This window comes from Salmo salar, chromosome 17, assembly GCF_965601325.2.
Source record: "Salmo salar chromosome 17, fSalSal1, whole genome shotgun sequence".
NCBI lineage: Eukaryota > Metazoa > Chordata > Actinopteri > Salmoniformes > Salmonidae > Salmo > Salmo salar.
In genome coordinates, this window is record NC_138307.1 from 85,453,411 (window position 1) to 85,476,618 (window position 23,208).

At 46.2% G+C, this 23,208-nt stretch overlaps 1 protein-coding gene across 1 annotated transcript in view; it reads right to left on the minus strand.

Annotated features, from left to right (window-relative positions):
• Positions 1-14,338: 14,338 nt before the first annotated feature.
• Positions 14,339-23,208, minus strand: part of tmem178b (transmembrane protein 178B) — a 203,663-nt gene continuing 194,793 nt past the window's right edge. The window contains exon 5 of the mRNA XM_082964304.1: positions 14,339-16,177. Coding sequence (XP_082820430.1) covers positions 15,927-16,177 — 251 coding nt within the window. The 3' untranslated portion in view covers positions 14,339-15,926. The remainder of the gene's footprint in view (positions 16,178-23,208) is intronic.

The following is a 23,208-nucleotide window of genomic DNA, read 5'->3' on the forward strand; positions in this document are numbered from 1 at the left end:
TATTCCCTATATAGTACACTACTATAGACCAGAGCCCTATTCCCTATATAGTGCACTACTATAGACCAGAGCCCTATTCCCTATATAGTACACTACTATAGACCAGAGCACTATTCCCTATATAGTGTACTACTATAGACCAGAGCCCTATTCCCTATATAGTGCACTACTGTAGACCAGAACCCTATTCCCTATATAGTGCACTACTATAGACCAGAGCCCTATTCCCTATATAGTGCACTACTATAGACCAGAGCCCTATTCCCTATATAGTACACTACTATAGACCAGAGCCCTATTCCCTATATAGTACACTACTATAGACCAGAGCCCTATTCCCTATATAGTGCACTACTTTAGACCAGAGCCCTATTCCCTATATAGTGCACTACTATAGACCAGAGCCCTATTCCCTATATAGTACACTACTATAGACCAGAGCCCTATTCCCTATATAGTACACTACTTTAGACCAGAGCCCTATTCCCTATATAGTGCACTACTTTAGACCAGAGTCCTATTCCCTATATAGTGCACTACTATAGACCAGAGCCCTATTCCCTATATAGTGCACTACTTTAGACCAGAACCCTATTCCCTATATAGTGCACTACTTTAGACCAGAGCCCTATTCCCTATATAGTGCACTACTTTAGACCAGAGCCCTATTCCCTATATAGTACACTACTATAGACCAGAGCCCTATTCCCTATATAGTACACTACTTTAGACCAGAGCCCTATTCCCTATATAGTGCACTACTATAGACCAGAGCCCTATTCCCTATATAGTACACTACTATAGACCAGAACCCTATTCCCTATATAGTGCACTACTATAGACCAGAGCCCTATTCCCTATATAGTGCACTACTTTAGACCAGAACCCTATTCCCTATATAGTGCACTACTATAGACCAGAACCCCATTCCCTATATAGTACACTACTTTAGACCAGAGTCCTATTCCCTATATAGTGCACTACTATAGACCAGAGCCCTATTCCCTATATAGTGCACTACTTTAGACCAGAACCCTATTCCCTATATAGTGCACTACTATAGACCAGAGCCCTATTCCCTATATAGTGCACTACTATAGACCAGAACCCTATTCCCTATATAGTGCACTACTTTAGACCAGAGCCCTATTCCCTATATAGTGCACTACTATAGACCAGAACCCTATTCCCTATATAGTACACTACTATAGACCAGAGCCCTATTCCCTATATAGTGCACTACTATAGACCAGAGCCCTATTCCCTATATAGTACACTACTATAGACCAGAGTCCTATTCCCTATATAGTGTACTACTATAGACCAGAGCCCTATTCCCTATATAGTGCACTACTATAGACCAGAGCCCTATTCCCTATATAGTGCACTACTATAGACCAGAGCCCTATTCCCTATATAGTGCACTACTATAGACCAGAGCCCTATTCCCTATATAGTGCACTACTTTAGACCAGAGCCCTATTCCCTATATAGTACACTACTATAGACCAGAGCCCTATTCCCTATATAGTACACTACTATAGACCAGAGCCCTATTCCCTATATAGTGCACTACTATAGACCAGAGCCCTATTCCCTATATAGTACACTACTATAGACCAGAGTCCTATTCCCTATATAGTGTACTACTATAGACCAGAGCCCTATTCCCTATATAGTGCACTACTATAGACCAGAGCCCTATTCCCTATATAGTGCACTACTATAGACCAGGGCCCTATTCCCTATATAGTGCACTACTTTAGACCAGAGCCCTATTCCCTATATAGTGCACTACTATAGACCAGAGACCCTATTCCCTATATAGTACACTACTATAGACCAGAGCCCTATTCCCTATATAGTGACACTACTATAGACCAGAACCCTATTCCCTATATAGTGCACTACTATAGACCAGAGCCCTATTCCCTATATAGTGCACTACTATAGACCAGAGCCCTATTCCCTATATAGTGACACTACTTTAGACCAGAGCCCTATTCCCTATATAGTACACTACTATAGAACCAGAGCCCTATTCCCTATATAGTGACACTACTATAGACCAGAACCCTATTCCCTATATAGTGCACTACTATAGACCAGAGCCCTATTCCCTATATAGTGCACTACTATAGACCAGAGCCCTATTCCCTATATAGTGCACTACTATAGACCAGAGCCCTATTCCCTATATAGTGCACTACTATAGACCAGGGCCCTATTCCCTATATAGTACACTACTTTAGACCAGAGCCCTATTCCCTATATAGTGCACTACTATAGACCAGAGCCCTATTCCCTATATAGTGCACTACTATAGACCAGAGCCCTATTCCCTATATAGTGCACTACTATAGACCAGAGCCCTATTCCCTATATAGTGCACTACTATAGACCAGAGCCCCATTCCCTATATAGTGCACTACTATAGACCAGAGCCCTATTCCCTATATAGTGCACTACTATAGACCAGGGCCCTATTCCCTATATAGTGCACTACTATAGACCAGAGCCCTATTCCCTATATAGTACACTACTATAGACCAGAGCCCTATTCCCTATATAGTGCACTACTATAGACCAGAGCCCTATTCCCTATATAGTGTACTACTATAGACCAGAGCCCTATTCCCTATATAGTGCACTACTTTAGACCAGAGCCCTATTCCCTATATAGTACACTACTTTAGACCAGAGCCCTATTCCCTATATAGTGCACTACTATAGACCAGAGCCCTATTCCCTATATAGTGCACTACTATAGACCAGAGCCCTATTCCCTATATAGTGCACTACTTTAGACCAGAACCCTATTCCCTATATAGTGCACTACTTTAGACCAGAGCCCTATTCCCTATATAGTGCACTACTATAGACCAGAGCCCTATTCCCTATATAGTGCACTACTATAGACCAGAGCCCTATTCCCTATATAGTGCACTACTTTAGACCAGAGCCCTATTCCCTATATAGTGCACTACTATAGACCAGAGCCCTATTCCCTATATAGTGCACTACTATAGACCAGAGCCCTATTCCCTATATAGTGCACTACTATAGACCAGAACCCTATTCCCTATATAGTGCACTACTATAGACCAGAGCCCTATTCCCTATATAGTGCACTACTATAGACCAGAGCCCTATTCCCTATATAGTACACTACTATAGACCAGAGCCCTATTCCCTATATAGTGCACTACTATAGACCAGAGCCCTATTCCCTATATAGTGCACTACTATAGACCAGAGCCCTATTCCCTATATAGTGTACTACTATAGACCAGAACCCTATTCCCTATATAGTGCACTACTATAGACCAGAGCCCTATTCCCTATATAGTGCACTACTGTAGACCAGAGCCCTATTCCCTATATAGTGCACTACTATAGACCAGAGCCCTATTCCCTATATAGTACACTACTATAGACCAGAGCCCTATTCCCTATATAGTGCACTACTGTAGACCAGAGCCCTATTCCCTATATAGTGCACTACTATAGACCAGAGCCCTATTCCCTATATAGTGCACTACTATAGACCAGAGCCCTATTCCCTATATAGTGCACTACTTTAGACCAGAGCCCTATTCCCTATATAGTACACTACTTTAGACCAGAGCCCTATTCCCTATATAGTGCACTACTATAGACCAGAGCCCTATTCCCTATATAGTGCACTACTATAGACCAGAGCCCTATTCCCTATATAGTGCACTACTATAGACCAGAGCCCTATTCCCTATATAGTACACTACTTTAGACCAGAGCCCTATTCCCTATATAGTGCACTACTATAGACCAGAGCCCTATTCCCTATATAGTGCACTACTATAGACCAGAGCCCTATTCCCTATATAGTGCACTACTGTAGACCAGAGCCCTATTCCCTATATAGTGCACTACTATAGACCAGAGCCCTATTCCCTATATAGTGCACTACTATAGACCAGAGCCCTATTCCCTATATAGTGCACTACTATAGACCAGAGCCCTATTCCCTATATAGTGCACTACTATAGACCAGAGCCCTATTCCCTATATAGTACACTACTATAGACCAGAGCCCTATTCCCTATATAGTGCACTACTATAGACCAGAGCCCTATTCCCTATATAGTGCACTACTGTAGACCAGAGCCCTATTCCCTATATAGTGCACTACTATAGACCAGAGCCCTATTCCCTATATAGTGCACTACTATAGACCAGAGCCCTATTCCCTATATAGTGCACTACTATAGACCAGAGCCCTATTCCCTATATAGTACACTACTATAGACCAGAGCCCTATTCCCTATATAGTGCACTACTATAGACCAGAGCCCTATTCCCTATATAGTGCACTACTATAGACCAGAGCCCTATTCCCTATATAGTGCACTACTATAGACCAGAGCCCTATTCCCTATATAGTGCACTACTATAGACCAGAGCCCTATTCCCTATATAGTGCACTACTATAGACCAGAGCCCTATTCCCTATATAGTACACTACTATAGACCAGAGCCCTATTCCCTATATAGTGCACTACTATAGACCAGAGCCCTATTCCCTATATAGTGCACTACTATAGACCAGAGCCCTCCTGATGTTTTTCAGTTACAGGCTAGACACGGGGCCTAAGAAGGCTCAGAACACTTTCTAATGTATTAGATTAGAGGAAAATAGGGGAACGTGGAAGTGCTGGCAGGGGCGAAGGCAACACGGAAACAGGGGCGAAGGCAACACGGAAACAGGGGAGAAGGCAACACGGAAACAAAAGAGGAGCCAAAAATACACAGAGGGAAGTTGACTCATACGGACAGCTAATCCTAGAGACGGAGCAGAGGACGGCTTTACAGCTACAAAGACCAGGACACGTTTCCATTGTGTTTCAATATGCACTCTCTTCTTCATGCTGCTTGTCCTCCTCTTCGCTCTCTTGCTCTGATCTTTCCATTGTAATATTAGACCTACACCCCACATTGGTGTAAAACATTTACATTTTGGAATGAACTCAATAAATCATTCAACACAGGAAAGATCAGAAAACACTAATGCTACAGAAAATGGTAAAGCTTAATTCCATGTACACAAGAGAGGGAGAGAGAGGGACATTCCAAGTACACAAGAGAGGGAGAGAGAGGGACATTCCAAGTACACAGGAGAGGGAGAGAGAGAGACAGAGAGAAGGACATGCCATGTACACAGGAGAGGGAGAGAGAGAGAGAGAGAGAGGGACATGCCATGTACACAGGAGAGGGAGAGAGAGAGACAGAGAGAAGGACATGCCATGTACACAGAAGAGGGAGGGAGAGAGAGGGACATTCCATTTACACAGGAGAGGGAGAGAGAGAGAGAGACAGAGAGAAGGACATGACATGTACACAGAAGAGGAGGGAGAGAGAGGGACATTCCATGTACACAGGAGAGGGAGAGAGAGAGAGAGACAGAGAGAAGGACATGCCATGTACACAGGAGAGGGAGAGAGAGGGACATTCCAAGTGTACACAGGAGAGGGAGAGAGAGAGAGAGACAGAGAGAAGGACATGACATGTACACAGAAGAGGGAGGGAGAGAGAGGGACATTCCATGTACACAGGAGAGGGAGAGAGAGGGACATTCCATTTACACAGGAGAGGGAGAGAGAGGGACATTCCATGTACACAGGAGAGGGAGAGAGAGGGACATTCCATGTACACAGGAGAGGGAGAGAGAGAGGGACATTCCATGTACACAGGAGAGGGAGAGGGACATTCCAAGTGTACAGGAGAGGGAGAGGGACATTCCAAGTGTACAGGAGAGGGAGAGGGACATTCCATGTACACAGGAGAGGGAGAGAGAGGGACATTCCAAGTGTACACAGGAGAGGGAGGGAGAGGGACATTCCATGTACACAGGAGAGGGAGAGAGAGGGACATTCCAAGTGTACAGGCGAGGGAGAGGGAGAGAGAGAGAGAGGGACATTCCATGTGCACAGGAGAGGGAGAGAGAGGGACATTCCAAGTGTACAGGAGAGGGAGAGGGACATTCCATTTACACAGGAGAGGGAGAGGGACATTCCATGTACACAGGAGAGGGAGAGGGACATGCCATGTACACAGGAGAGGGAGAGGGACATTCCATGTGCACAGGAGAGGGAGAGGGACATTCCAAGTGTACAGGAGAGGGAGAGGGACATTCCAAGTGTACAGGATGACAACAGAACTACCAACGTGATAACACACCAATGAGATTTATTTCATCATGATTTTACATTCCACAATTTAACATTTTCCAGAGTTCATTTTTTATTTATTTCATTTTTTTATTTTGTTCAACAGACACATTACTGATGTAAAAGGTTGATCGATCCTTTTGTTTTTAATAATATCCATCCAAAAGGAAATGTGCAGTATTTCTGTTTTGACTATTTTACACCATTCAAACCGTCTGAAACCTCAAACCCACATTCCCACAGTCCCTTACATACTAGTCAAGCATTTCAAGCATCTGTCCTGGTCTGGTCAGTTGTTACTGTAAAGAGATTGGTGTGTTTCACTAGGGTTCAACAGTCTATAGAATGTTCACGTGTGATCCTACCGTAGAAACACAATGTGTAGAAGGGCCCGGAACCACTGACGTTCGTTCTATTTCTATGGAGCCTACAGTAAGGTATTACAAGCCTGAGTCTGCCAACAGCTGATATATATATATATAAGGGCCCTTACAAAGTAGAGTTCTGTCAATACTGGATCAAGTAGAACTGCTTTTCAGGTGTGCTTTTATGGACAGGTAACTACACACTGTAATACAGTATACCTTGCCTTCTGTGGTCAGTATAGTGAGCCAGTGTACGCTAAACTAGACAGTGGTGTAAAGCACTTAAGTAAAAATTCTTTAAAGTATTTTCCTTTTTTGGGAGTATCTGTACTTTCCTATTTATATTTTTGACAACTTTTACTTTGACTTCACTACATTTCTAAAGAAAATAATGTACTTTTTAATCCATACATTTTCCCTGACACCCAAAAGTACATTGTTACATTTAGAATATTTAGCAGCACAGGAAAACATAATGGATAATGGCGCCGGAGGGGATGGCTGCCGTTTTAACGGCTCTTAACCAACTGGGCTATTTTGTTTTGTTTTTTCACATTGTTTGTAACTAATTTTGTACATAATGTTGCTGCTACCATCTCTTATGACCGAAAATAACACCCTGGATATCAGAACAGCGATTACTCACCTCGAACTGGACAAAGATTTTTTTTCTTTAATGAGTCTGATGCCGAAGGATATACTGCTTCCGCCAAGACCAGGCCCAAATCACCGTCATTTGCTTGAAGAAAAGACGGAAGTACAAGGGGCAGAGATCGGCGTGCCTTGTGCGAATTCATCGGCGAGTGGGTAACGTGCGTCTACCATGAGTTCTATTGGCCAACGTGCAATCGCTGGAAAATAAACTGGATGATCTCCGTTGGAGACTATCCGACCAACGGGACATTAAAAACTGTAATATCCTATGTTTCACTGCGTTGTGGCTGAACGACGACATGGATAATATAGAGCTGGCTGGGTTCTCCGTGCATCGCCAGGACAGAACAGCTACGTCTGGGAAGACGAGGGCTGGGGGGGGGGGGGGGGGTGTGTCTATAACAGCTGGTCGCGCGATGTCTAATATTAAAGAAGTCTCGAGGTATTGCTCGCCTGAGGTAGAGCACCTGAGGTAGAGCACCTGAGGTAGAGCACCTGAGGTAGCGCACCTGAGGTAGCGCACCTGAGGTAGCGCACCTGACGTAGAGCACCTGACGTAGAGCACCTGAGGTAGAGCACCTGAGGTAGAGCACCTCATGAGTGGCGCAGCGGTCTAAGGCACTACATCTCAGTGCAGTAGAACGTAGGTCAGTCAGTCAGTTAAGAACACATTCTTATTTACAATGACGGCCTACACCGGCCAAACTCGGATGATGCTGGACCAATTGTGCGCCGCCCTATGGGACTCCCAATCACGGCCGGGTTGTGACACAGCCTGGATTCAAACCAGGGTGTCTGTAGTGACGCCTCTTGCACTGAGATGCAGTGCCTTAGAGCGCTGAACCAGGGTGTCTGTAGTGACGCCTCTTGCACTGAGATGCAGTGCCTTAGAGCGCTGAACCAGGGTGTCTGTAGTGACGCCTCTTGCACTGAGATGCAGTGCCTTAGAGCGCTGAACCAGGGTGTCTGTAGTGACGCCTCTTGCACTGAGATGCAGTGCCTTAGAGCGCTGAACCAGGGTGTCTGTAGTGACGCCTCTTGCACTGAGATGCAGTGCCTTAGAGCGCTGCGCCACTCGGGAGCCCCCGAGTGATCTTCTCTGAGGATGTTGATTGATCGAGGAGACCTTTCACGCCAAGCTTCATTAGCTATAGGTCCAACCTAATTATCGACGTATAGATTCAGAGCTCATTTAAAAGGTATACAAGATTACGGCCTCATTGATCAGTGTTTGAGCTGCCATTCCTACAACAATCCTAGTGTGCTTCGTAAAGGGTCAGACAAGGTCTCTACTTTCTGGTTTAAGTCCCAACCCTATTCTCTTTACAATGCACTACTTTTGACCAGAGTAGTGCACTACTTTTGACCAGAGTAGTGCACTACTTTTGACCAGAGTAGTGCACTACTTTTGACCAGAGTAGTGCACTACTTTTGACCAGAGTAGTGCACTACTTTTGACCAGAGTAGTGCACTACTTTTGACCAGAGTAGTGCACTACTTTTGACCAGAGCAGTGCACTACTTTTGACCAGAGCAGTGCACTACTTTTGACCAGAGCAGTGTACCACTTTTGACCAGAGCAGTGTACCACTTTTGACCAGAGCAGTGCACTACTTTTGACCAGAGTAGTGCACTACTTTTGACCAGAGCAGTGCACTACTTTTGACCAGAGCAGTGCACTACTTTTGACCAGAGCAGTGCACTACTTTTGACCAGAGTAGTGCACTACTTTTGACCAGAGCAGTGCACTACTTTTGACCAGAGTAGTGCACTACTTTTGACCAGAGTAGTGCACTACTTTTGACCAGAGTAGTGCACTACTTTTGACCAGAGTAGTGCACTACTTTTGACCAGAGTAGTGCACTATTGGGAACAAGGTGCCATTTAAAGCGTAGGCCCTGAGGTCTCAGATCATCAAAATCGAATATTCTATATTTTCTTCAGAAACATGTTGGCTGCCATTTTGCATATTAAACTGGTAATTCATTTTTGTTTTTAAGAGCAGGGTGCAGGTCAATCATAGTCGCACTCCTTAGCTTAGTTCAACTGTCGTACCCCGTCAGAAGCCCGAATATAAGCTTGTTTTAACGCCAATGTTAGTAAACAAAGGAAATGTAAACAAACACTGTATAGCCTCAAAACATGGTTCAAACTATCCTGTTGATATCATGGATGGTCAGTCCTTGCATCCATAGCTCTGTCTATGAATCTGAAAGTGTTACATTTCTGTAGCCCCGTCCTAATTTTCATTTTTTTACTGAAACAGGGGGCTGGGAAGGTTACTTAATGTTTTAACTGCTGATTGTAGCTTTAAGGGCTGGATTCTGTTCCCAACAGTATCACGGAGGATCCGCGTTATAGCCAGATTGACATTTAAAAAGAAATGTTCCCTCGTTAGCAGAGACGGCATTCACGGTAAACGCCGCATATGTCAGCTCAATCAGGAAATTACCTTTACATTTTTTAACACGGATAGTCCACGATACTTCCACGATATGGATTGACTCCAGCACTGAATGAGTACTATGACAGTGGTGGAAAATGTACCCAATTGTCATACTGTAGTAAAAGTAAAGATGCCTTAATAGAAAATGACTCAAGTAAAAGTGAAAGTCACCCAGTAAAATACTACATGAGTAAAAGTCTAAAAGTATTTGGTTTTAAATGTACTTAAGTATCAAAAGTAAACGTACGTGCTAAAATATACTTACGTTTTAACAGTAAAAGTAAAAGTATAAATAATTTCAAATTTGTTATATTAAGTAAAGACGGCACCATTTTCTTCTCTTTTTTTACATTTACGGATAGCCAGGGGCACGCTCTAACACTTTACCAACAATGCATTTGTGGTTGGTGAGTCCGCCAGATCAGAGGCAGTAGTGATGACCAGGGATGTTCTCTGTTTAGTGAGTCCTCCAGATCAGAGACAGTAGGGATGACCAGGGATGTTCTCTGTTTAGTGAGTCCTCCAGATCAGAGGCAGTAGTGATGACCAGGGATGTTCTCTGTTTAGTGAGTCCTCCAGATCAGAGGCAGTAGGGATGACCAGGGATGTTCTCTGTTTAAATGAGTCCTCCAGATCAGAGGCAGTAGGGATGACCAGGGATGTTCTCTGTTTAGTGAGTCCTCCAGATCAGAGGCAGTAGTGATGACCAGGGATGTTCTCTGTTTAGTGAGTCCTCCAGATCAGAGGCAGTAGGGATGACCAGGGATGTTCTCTGTTTAGTGAGTCCTCCAGATCAGAGGCAGTAGGGATGACCAGGGATGTTGTCTTGATAAGCGCTGCTAAGCATTCATAATGTAACGAGTACTTTTGGGTGTCAGGGAAAATATATGGAGTAAAAAGCACATTATTTTCTTTAGGAATGTAGGGAAGTAAAAGTTATAAACAATATAAATAGTAAAGTACAGATACCCCCCCAAAAATACTTAAGTCGTACTTGAAAGTATTTTTACTTAAGTACTTTACACCACTGGGATTGGACATTTTTTACATTTAAGTTTTCTGTACTGTAATTGTTTATGAATAATACTGTACTTCCTGATCAAAAGTGATATGATGTTTTGGCAATCTTTACAGAAAGGGAATTGCTGAGATTCCCAACCTTTGATAAGCTGAGCCTTTGTCCTCCATCTTAGAAGCTTGTGGTTTTAACTGAAGCTGTGACACCTCTCCTCACTACATCTTTACTGGTTGTCCTCTAGCTGTAAATATAATCTGGACAGCTCCGTAGTAAAACCCCAAGGCAGAGAGCCACAATAGAATTTTGAAAGTCCTCGTCCTTCCAAAAGAGATGACAGGACAGAACCAGGGTAATATTGTTTCAAAAGATGACAGGACAGAACCAGGGTAATATTGTTTCAAAAGATGACAGGACAGAACCAGGGTAATATTGTTTCAAAAGATGACAGGACAGAACCAGGGTAATATTGTTTCAAAAGATGACAGGACAGAACCAGGGTAATATTGTCCTCCCAAACAGATGACAGGACAGAACTAGGGTAATATTGTCCTCCCAAACAGATGACAGGACAGAACTAGGGTAATATTGTCCTCCCAAACAGATGACAGGACAGAACTAGGGTAATATTGTCCTCCCAAACCAATAACAGGACAGAACCAGGGTAATATTGTCCTCCCAAACAGATGACAGGACAGAACTAGGGTAATATTGTCCTCCCAAACAGATGACAGGACAGAACCAGGGTAATATTGTCCTCCCAAACAGATGACAGGACAGAACCAGGGTAATATTGTCCTCCCAAACAGATGACAGGACAGAACCAGTGTAATATTGTCCTCCCAAACAGATGACAGGACAGAACCAGGGTAATATTATTTAAACAGATGACAGGACAGAACCAGGGTAATATTGTCCTCCCAAACAGATGACAGGACAGAACTAGGGTAATATTATTTAAACAGATGACAGGACAGAACCAGGGTAATATTATTTAAACAGATGACAGGACAGAACCAGGGTAATATTGTTTAAACAGGAGAGTGCATCTTTCTACTAGTCTCTGTTCATCATTTCTACAACTGTTGTATGTTTTTAATTCTATAGACTGAAAACACACACACACACACACACACACACACACACACACACACACACACACACACACACACACACACACACACACACACACACACACACACACACACAGTTCCTTCATTCAGAATGGGTTTCAGTACAACACACAGTTCCTTCATTCAGAATGGGTTTCAGTACAACACACAGTTCCTTCATTCAGGATGGGTTTCAGTACAATACAAAGAAAAAGGAATTAATGTATAAAATGTTAGATGACAGAGGATAGACAGGGCTTGAAGAAATAGGTATGTGTCTCCACTGGCACCCTATTCCCTGTCCAGTGCACTACTGTTGACTAGAGACCAGAGGGAAAAGGGAGCCGTTTGGGACGATTGGCACCCTATTCCCTATCCAGTGTACAGTCGTGGCGAAAAGTTTTGAGAATGACACAAATATTAATTTTCACAAAGTCTGCTGCCTCAGTTTGTATGATGGCAATTTGCATACACTCCAGAATGTTATGAAGAGTGATCAGATGAATTGCAAATAATTGCAAAGGCTCTCTTTGCCATGCAAATGAACTGAATCACCCCCAAAAATTCCACTGCATTTCAGCCCTGCCATAAAAGGACCAGCTGACATCATGTCAGTGATTCTCTCATTAACACAGGTGTGAGTGTTGACAAGGCTGGAGATCACTCAGTCATGCTGATTGAGTTCGAATAACAGACTGGAAGCTTCAAAAGGAGGGTGGTGCTTGGAATCATTGTTCTTCCTCTGTCAACCATGGTTACCTGCAAGAAAACACGTGCCGTCATCATTGCTTTGCACAAAAAAGGCTTCAGAGGCAAGGATATTGCTGCCAGTAAGATTGCACCTAAATCAACCATTTATCGGATCATCAAGAACTTCAAGGAGAGCGGTTCAATTGTTGTGAAGAAAGTCCAGCGAGCGCCAGGACCGTCTCCTAAAGTTGATTCAGCTGTGGGATCGGGGCACCACCAGTACAGAGCTTGCTCAGGAATGGCAGCAGGCAGGTGTGAGTGCATCTGCACGCACAGTGAGGCGAAGACTTTTGGAGGATGGCCTGGTGTCAAGAAGGGCAGCAAAGAAGCCAATTCTCTCCAGGAAAAACATCAGAGACAGACTGATATTCTGCATAAGGTACAGGGATTGGACTGCTGAGGACTGGGGTAAATTCAATTTCTCTGATGAATCCCCTTTCCGATTGTTTGGGGCATCCGGAAAAAAGCTTGTCCGGAGAAGACAAGGTGAGCGCTACCATCAGTCCTGTGTCATGCCAACAGTAAAGCATCCTGAGACCATTCATGTCTGGGGTTGCTTCTCAGCCAAGGGAGTGGGCTCACTCACAATTTTGCCTAAGAACACAGCCATGAATAAAGAATGGTACCAACACATCCTCCGAAAGCAACTTCTCCCAACCATCCAGGAACAGTTTGGTGACAAACAATGCCATTTCCAGCATAATGGAGCACCTTGCCATAAGGCAAAGTGATAATCAAGTGGCTCGGGGAACAAAACATTGATTTTTGGGTCCATGGCCAGGAAACTCCCCAGACATTAATCACATTGAGACCTTGTAGTCAACCCTCAAAAGCGGGTGGACAAACAAAAACCCACAAATTCTGACGAACTCCAAGCATTGATTATGCAAGAATGGGCTGCCATCAGTCAGGATGTGGCCCAGAAGTTAATTGACAGCATGCCAGGGCGGATTGCAGAGGTCTTGAAAAAGACTCTTTGCATCAACTTCATGTAATTGTCAATAAAAGCCTTTGACACTTATGAAATGCTTGTAATTATACTTCAGTATTCCATTGTAACATCTGACAAAAATATTTAAAGACACTGAAGCGGTAAACTTTGTGGAAATTAATATTTGTGTCATTCTCTAAAATGTTGGCCACGACTGTACTACTGTTGACTAGAGCCCAGAGGGAATCGGGAGCCATTTGGGATACAAACTAGGACGCCCTGGTGGGAATGACGATGCTCCAACATGGAATTTCCTGGCTGTAATTTCTCTGGAATGATTATTCTGTAGTTTTGTACAATAGTAGAGATATGGTAGAGAGCCTGTATCGTGTGATGTGCTATCCTTCTCCCACAGCTAGTCCAATGACCCAGAGTGGATCTGAGGAACACACAGCTAGTCCAATGACCCAGAGTGGATCTGAGGAACACACAGCTAGTCCAATGACCCAGAGTGGATCTGAGGAACACACAGCTAGTCCAATGACCCAGAGTAGATCTGAGGAACACACAGCTAGTCCAATGACCCAGAGTAGATCTGAGGAACACACAGCTAGTCCAATGACCCAGAGTGGATCTGAGGAACACACAGCTAGTCCAATGACCCAGAGTGGATCTGAGGAACACACAGCTAGTCCAATGACCCAGAGTGGATCTGAGGAACACACAGCTAGTCCAATGACCCAGAGTGGATCTGAGGAACACACAGCTAGTCCAATGACCCAGAGTAGATCTGAGGAACACACAGCTAGTCCAATGACCCAGAGTGGATCTGAGGAACGCACAGCTAGTCCAATGACCCAGAGTGGATCTGAGGAACACACAGCTAGTCCAATGACCCAGAGTGGATCTGAGGAACACACAGCTAGTCCAATGACCCAGAGTGGATCTGAGGAACACACAGCTAGTCCAATGACCCAGAGTGGATCTGAGGAACACACAGCTAGTCCAATGACCCAGAGTGGATCTGAGGAACACACAGCTAGTCCAATGACCCAGAGTGGATCTGAGGAACACACAGCTAGTCCAATGACCCAGAGTGGATCTGAGGAACTCACAGCTAGTCCAATGACCCAGAGTGGATCTGAGGAACACACAGCTAGTCCAATGACCCAGAGTGGATCTGAGGAACACACAGCTAGTCCAATGACCCAGAGTGGATCTGAGGAACACACAGCTAGTCCAATGACCCAGAGTGGATCTGAGGAACACACAGCTAGTCCAATGACCCAGAGTAGATCTGAGGAACTCACAGCTAGTCCAATGACCCAGAGTGGATCTGAGGAACACACAGCTAGTCCAATGACCCAGAGTAGATCTGAGGAACACACAGCTAGTCCAATGACCCAGAGTGGATCTGAGGAACACACAGCTAGTCCAATGACCCAGAGTGGATCTGAGGAACTCACAGCTAGTCCAATGACCCAGAGTGGATCTGAGGAACACACAGCTAGTCCAATGACCCAGAGTAGATCTGAGGAACACACAGCTAGTCCAATCGGAAGTCTCCAACAAGCTGAGGTGTCTCTTTAGAACAGGATGTGCTGTTTATAATACTCCAACCTTTGACCCCTCTCAGTTAGTGTTGATTAACCCCTTCGACACAGGAGGTTGGTGGCACCTTAATTGGGGAGGACGGGCTCGTGGGAAATGGCTTGAGAGGAAATAGGTGAAATGGTATCAAATACATGGTTTCCGTTCCATTTGCGCCGTTCCAGCCATTCTGATGAGCCGTCCTCCCCTCAGCAGCCTTCACTGCCCCTTAGTAACAATATAGTTTGAGTTCTTCTCCTTGTTGTGGATGGGTTAGAGCCTGGTCACCATGATGAGTTCCTCTGAGGTTCAGACTTAATGTTCCTGCTGAAAAGTGTAATGTCCAATACGTCCCCCCCCCCGTTGTTATAACTCCCATCCCTTGTTGTCCATCTGTCTGTCATCGTTCATTACCGAAAGGTTCCTCTCGTTCCCCCCCAGTAGAGAAGGCCGTTTCATGGTACATCCATTTCAAGCATCACAACATCCACTCCCCGACTACAAACCCCCCCCAGCACAACTTCAGACCGCTGATTCGATTTTTCTGTCAGTTCGTTGTTTTTTTAATCTGTTTTTCAAGAAACCAGATCATGTTTATACACACACACACACTTTAAACATATTTATACACACAGAAACATACTTTAAACAGAGAACAAACAAAACATTGTCTTTAAGTGGCCAGGAAAAGACAGATAGTCGATGAATTAATTAAACGAATGCATGGATTTGTCAACTCATTGTCCCATTTTGTTTGTTAAATTCTCTTTTCTTATGGCTGTCCTGTGTGGTTAAAGGTGTAGTTAGCTATCTATCTAACACTGGACCTCCAGTCCTCTATCCTCCATCCCAGTCCCTCTAGCAGACCGTCCCGTTCTCCTGCCTCGACTTGGGGCAGGTGGATCGAGGGAGGGGCTGGACGGAGGGAGCCAGGGTGCAGAAGAAACCAGCGATGAGAGTGAGCCCCAGACCTCCCCAGGCGCAGAACATGGACCAGCCGTAGCCATGGCCGATGTCGTCTGGCAGGCCGTACAGATAGCGAGGATAACGGGAGAGCTCAAAGTTGATCCCCGCCACGCAGGTACAGAGAGAGATTATACAGAAGGTGCCTGGGGAGGAAAGAGAGAGAGGAGAGAGAGGGAGAGAGGGAAGGTAGGGGAAAGGGAGAGAGAGGGGGGAGGGGGGAGAGGGTAAGGGTAGCGAGGGAGAGAGAGAGGGGAGGTGTAGAGGGAGAGAGTAGGGGAAGATAAAGGAGAGGGGAGGGGTAGAGAGAGGGGAGATGGGGGGGAGGGAGAGAAGGAGGGAGGGAGAAGGTGGGGATAGGGAGAGAGAGAGGTAGAGACCGAGGGAGGAAGAGAGAGAGAGAAGAGGTGGGGGGAGAGAGAGAGAGAGAGAGAAGAGGTAGGGACAGAGAGAGAGAGAGAGAGAGAGAGAGAGAGAGAGAGAGAGAGAGAGACAGTTACACTGATGCAATGAGAACGATGGTGTTCATTTGGTGTTTGAGTGTGAAACCGTTTATCAGTAATATAATACAACATCCAATGCATTGCTATCATCATTATTTTGGAGAACCAATTTCTAACACATTCAGACTGTGAACATTTTGTACATACAGAAAACTGTCCATTGTACAGCATTAAAATACATTACTTTGGACTTTTTTCATAGGTTCCTCTCTTTTGTGTGTGTAGATTGAGGGTGTAATTCCATCCGGACTCTGTGAGCTGGGTGTGTGACACCTCTGGGCTGTTTAGCTGCGTCCCCAATGGCACCCAACAACCCTGTACAGGACACTATTTCTGACCAGGACCCAATGGCACCCAACAACCCTGTATAGGACACTACCTCTGACCAGGACCCAATGGGTATGTGCAGACTAGCTGGTTGGACATATTCAATCTCTGCCGATCCCAGTCTGCTGTCCCCACTTGCTTCAAGATGCGTCGTCTGTGGATCTATTGTGTGTCGGCTAAGGTAGAGGTGATATGATCCTTGACTAGTCTCTCAAAGCACTGATAACGGAAGTGAGTACTACGGGCGATAGTCATTTACTCACTTCCGTTATCAGTGCTTTGAGAGACTAGTCAAGGATCATATCACCTCTACCTTAGCCGACACACAATAGATCCACAGACGACACAATTACCATCGCACTTCACCCTGCCATATACCACCTGGACAAGAATGAGAATGCTGTTCATCGACTACAGCTCAGCCTTGAAGACCATAATACCCTCCAAGCTCATTACTAAGCTCTGGGCCCTGGGTCTGAACCCCTCCCTGTGCAACTGGATCCTGGACGTCCTGACGGGCCACTACCCCCAGATGGTGAGAGTAGGCAACAACACCTCCGCCACGCTGATCCACAACACGGGGAGTCCCTCAGGGATGTGTGCTTAGTCCCCTCCTGTACTCCCTGTTCACACATGACTGCACCGGCCATGTACGTCTCCAACTCAATTATTACGTTTTCTGAAGACACAACAGTTATAGGCCTGAATACCAGCAATGACGAGGTGAGAACCCTGGTGGAGTGGTGCCAGAAAAATAACCTCAACGTCAACAAAACGAAGGAGCTGATCGTGGACTACAGGAGACAGCAGAGAGAGCACTCCCCCATCCACATCTACAGGGCCGCCCCCCGTCCACATCTACAGGGCCGCCCCCCGTCCACATCTACAGGGCCGCCCCCCGTCCACATCTACAGGGCCGCCCCCCGTCCACATCTACAGGGCCGCCCCCCGTCCACATCTACAGGGCCGCCCCCCGTCCACATCTACAGGGCCGCCCCCCGTCCACATCTACAGGGCCGCCCCCCGTCCACATCTACAGGGCCGCCCCCCGTCCACATCTACAGGGCCGCCCCCCGTCCACATCTACAGGGCCGCCCCCCGTCCACATCTACAGGGGAGGGGGTCAAAAGCTTTGTGTTCCTCGGCGTGCACATCACTGACACCCTGAAATGGTCTCTTCACACTGACAGCACGGTGAAGAAGGAGCAACAGCACCTCTTCAACCTCAGGAGGCAGAAGAAATTTGGCTTGGCCCCCTATGACTATGACCCTCACGGACATCGACAGATGCACCATTGAAAGCATCCTGTCGGGCTGTATCACAGCCTGGTACGGCAACTGCACCATCAACAACCTCAGAGCTTCAGAGGGTGGTGCGGTCAGCCCAACGCATCACTGGGGGCACACTGCCTGCCCTCCAGGATATCTACAGGTGTTACAGGAAGACCAAGAAGATCATCAAGGACCTCAGCCACCCGAGTAACGGCGTGTCCTGAGACATGTCCATCAAAGCTGGGACCGAGAGACTGAAAAACAGGCCATCAGACTGTTAAATAGTCACCACTAGCCGGCCTCCCCCCAGTACCCTGCCCTGAACTATAGTCACTGTTACTAGTCTCCCCCAGTACCCTGCCCTGAACTATAGTCACTGTAACTAGTCTCCCCCAGTACCCTGCCCTGAACTATAGTCACTGTTACTAGTCTCCCCCAGTACCCTGAACTATAGTCACTGTTACTAGTCTCCCCCCAGTACCCTGAACTATAGTCACTGCTACTAGTCTCCCCCCAGTACCCTGAACTATAGTCACTGTTACTAGTCTCCCCCAGTACCCTGCCCTGAACTATAGTCACTGTTACTAGTCTCCCCCCAGTACCCTGAACTATAGTCACTGTTACTAGTCTCCCCCAGTACCCTGAACTATAGTCACTGTTAATAGTCTCCCCCCAGTACCCTGAACTATAGTCACTGTTACTAGTCTCCCCCAGTACCCTGAACTATAGTCACTGTTACTAGTCTCCCCCCAGTACCCTGAACTATAGTCACTGTTACTAGTCTCCCCCAGTACCCTGAACTATAGTCACTGTTACTAGTCTCCCCCCAGTACCCTGAACTATAGTCACTGTTACTAGTCTCCCCCCAGTACCCTGAACTATAGTCACTGTTACTAGTCTCCCCCCAGTACCCTGAACTATAGTCACTGTTACTAGTCTCCCCCAGTACCCTGAACTATAGTCACTGTTACTAGTCTCCCCCCAGTACCCTGAACTATAGTCACTGTTACTAGTCTCCCCCCAGTACCCTGAACTATAGTCACTGTTACTAGTCTCCCCCAGTACCCTGCCCTGAACTATAGTCACTGTTACTAGTCTCCCCCCAGTACCCTGAACTATAGTCACTGTTACTAGTCTCCCCCCAGTACCCTGAACTATAGTCACTGTTACTAGTCTCCCCCAGTACCCTGAACTATAGTCACTGTTACTAGTCTCCCCCAGTACCCTGAACTATAGTCACTGTTACTAGTCTCCCCCAGTACCCTGAACTATAGTCACTGTTACTAGTCTCCCCCCAGTACCCTGAACTATAGTCACTGTTACTAGTCTCCCCCAGTACCCTGAACTATAGTCACTGTTACTAGTCTCCCCCCAGTACCCTGAACTATAGTCACTGTTACTAGTCTCCCCCCAGTACCCTGAACTATAGTCACTGTTACTAGTCTCCCCCCAGTACCCTGAACTATAGTCACTGTTACTAGTCTCCCCCCAGTACCCTGAACTATAGTCACTGTTACTAGTCTCCCCCCAGTACCCTGAACTATAGTCACTGTTACTAGTCTCCCCCCAGTACCCTGAACTATAGTCACTGTTACTAGTCTCCCCCAGTACCCTGCCCTGAACTATAGTCACTGTTACTAGTCTCCCCCAGTACCCTGAACTATAGTCACTGTTACTAGTCTCCCCCCAGTACCCTGAACTATAGTCACTGTTACTAGTCTCCCCCAGTACCCTGAACTATAGTCACTGTTACTAGTCTCCCCCAGTACCCTGAACTATAGTCACTGTTACTAGTCTCCCCCCAGTACCCTGAACTATAGTCACTGTTACTAGTCTCCCCCCAGTACCCTGAACTATAGTCACTGTTACTAGTCTCCCCCCAGTACCCTGAACTATAGTCACTGTTACTAGTCTCTCCCCAGTACCCTGAACTATAGTCACTGTTACTAGTCTCCCCCCAGTACCCTGAACTATAGTCACTGTTACTAGTCTCCCCCAGTACCCCCCTGAACTATAGTCACTGTTACTAGTCTCCCCCAGTACCCTGAACTATAGTCACTGTTACTAGTCTCCCCCAGTACCCTGCCCTGAACTATAGTCACTGTTACTAGTCTCCCCCCAGTACCCTGAACTATAGTCACTGTTACTAGTCTCCCCCCAGTACCCTGAACTATAGTCACTGTTACTAGTCTCCCCCAGTACCCTGAACTATAGTCACTGTTACTAGTCTCCCCCAGTACCCTGAACTATAGTCACTGTTACTAGTCTCCCCCCAGTACCCTGAACTATAGTCACTGTTACTAGTCTCCCCCAGTACCCTGAACTATAGTCACTGTTACTAGTCTCCCCCCAGTACCCTGAACTATAGTCACTGTTACTAGTCTCCCCCCAGTACCCTGAACTATAGTCACTGTTACTAGTCTCCCCCCAGTACCCTGAACTATAGTCACTGTTACTAGTCTCCCCCCAGTACCCTGCCCTGAACTATAGTCACTGTTACTAGTCTCCCCCCAGTACCCTGAACTATAGTCACTGTTACTAGTCTCCCCCCAGTACCCTGAACTATAGTCACTGTTACTAGTCCTCCCCCAGTACTCTGCCCTGAACTATAGTCACTGTTACTAGTCTCCCCCCAGTACCCTTCCCTGAACTATAGTCACTGTTACTAGTCTCCCCCAGTACCCTGAACTATAGTCACTGTTACTAGTCTCCCCCCAGTACCCTGAACTATAGTCACTGTTACTAGTCTCCCCCCAGTACCCTGAACTATAGTCACTGTTACTAGTCTCCCCCCAGTACCCTGAACTATAGTCACTGTTACTAGTCTCCCCCCAGTACCCTGAACTATAGTCACTGTTACTAGTCTCCCCCCAGTACCCTGAACTATAGTCACTGTTACTAGTCTCCCCCCAGTACCCTGAACTATAGTCACTGTTACTAGTCTCCCCCCAGTACCCTGAACTATAGTCACTGTTACTAGTCTCCCCCCAGTACCCTGCCCTGAACTATAGTCACTGTTACTAGTCTCCCCCCAGTACCCTGAACTATAGTCACTGTTACTAGTCTCCCCCCAGTACCCTGAACTATAGTCACTGTTACTAGTCTCCCCCCAGTACCCTGAACTATAGTCACTGTTACTAGTCTCCCCCCAGTACCCTGAACTATAGTCACTGTTACTAGTCTCCCCCCAGTACCCTGAACTATAGTCACTGTTACTAGTCTCCCCCCAGTACCCTGCCCTGAACTATAGTCACTGTTACTAGTCTCCCCCAGTACCCTGAACTATAGTCACTGTTACTAGTCTCCCCCCAGTACCCTGAACTATAGTCACTGTTACTAGTCTCCCCCCAGTACCCTGAACTATAGTCACTGTTACTAGTCTCCCCCCAGTACCCTGAACTATAGTCACTGTTACTAGTCTCCCCCAGTACCCTGAACTATAGTCACTGTTACTAGTCTCCCCCCAGTACCCTGAACTATAGTCACTGTTACTAGTCTCCCCCCAGTACCCTGAACTATAGTCACTGTTACTAGTCTCCCCCCAGTACCCTGAACTATAGTCACTGTTACTAGTCTCCCCCCAGTACCCTGCCCTGAACTATAGTCACTGTTACTAGTCTCCCCCCAGTACCCTGAACTATAGTCACTGTTACTAGTCTCCCCCCAGTACCCTGAACTATAGTCACTGTTACTAGTCTCCCCCCAGTACCCTGAACTATAGTCACTGTTACTAGTCTCCCCCCAGTACCCTGAACTATAGTCACTGTTACTAGTCTCCCCCCAGTACCCTGAACTATAGTCACTGTTACTAGTCTCCCCCCAGTACCCTGAACTATAGTCACTGTTACTAGTCTCCCCCCAGTACCCTGAACTATAGTCACTGTTACTAGTCTCCCCCAGTACCCTGAACTATAGTCACTGTTACTAGTCTCCCCCCAGTACCCTGAACTATAGTCACTGTTACTAGTCTCCCCCCAGTACCCTGAACTATAGTCACTGTTACTAGTCTCCCCCAGTACCCTGAACTATAGTCACTGTTACTAGTCTCCCCCCAGTACCCTGAACTATAGTCACTGTTACTAGTCTCCCCCAGTACCCTGAACTATAGTCACTGTTACTAGTCTCCCCCCAGTACCCTGAACTATAGTCACTGTTACTAGTCTCCCCCCAGTACCCTGAACTATAGTCACTGTTACTAGTCTCCCCCCAGTACCCTGAACTATAGTCACTGTTACTAGTCTCCCCCAGTACCCTGAACTATAGTCACTGTTACTAGTCTCCCCCCAGTACCCTGCCCTGAACTATAGTCACTGTTACTAGTCTCCCCCCAGTACCCTGAACTATAGTCACTGTTACTAGTCTCCCCCCAGTACCCTGAACTATAGTCACTGTTACTAGTCTCCCCCCAGTACCCTGAACTATAGTCACTGTTACTAGTCTCCCCCCAGTACCCTGAACTATAGTCACTGTTACTAGTCTCCCCCAGTACCCTGAACTATAGTCACTGTTACTAGTCTCCCCCCAGTACCCTGAACTATAGTCACTGTTACTAGTCTCCCCCCAGTACCCTGAACTATAGTCACTGTTACTAGTCTCCCCCCAGTACCCTGAACTATAGTCACTGTTACTAGTCTCCCCCCAGTACCCTGCCCTGAACTATAGTCACTGTTACTAGTCTCCCCCAGTACCCTGAACTATAGTCACTGTTACTAGTCTCCCCCCAGTACCCTGAACTATAGTCACTGTTACTAGTCTCCCCCCAGTACCCTGAACTATAGTCACTGTTACTAGTCTCCCCCCAGTACCCTGAACTATAGTCACTGTTACTAGTCTCCCCCCAGTACCCTGAACTATAGTCACTGTTACTAGTCTCCCCCCAGTACCCTGAACTATAGTCACTGTTACTAGTCTCCCCCCAGTACCCTGAACTATAGTCACTGTTACTAGTCTCCCCCAGTACCCTGAACTATAGTCACTGTTACTAGTCTCCCCCCAGTACCCTGAACTATAGTCACTGTTACTAGTCTCCCCCCAGTACCCTGAACTATAGTCACTGTTACTAGTCTCCCCCCAGT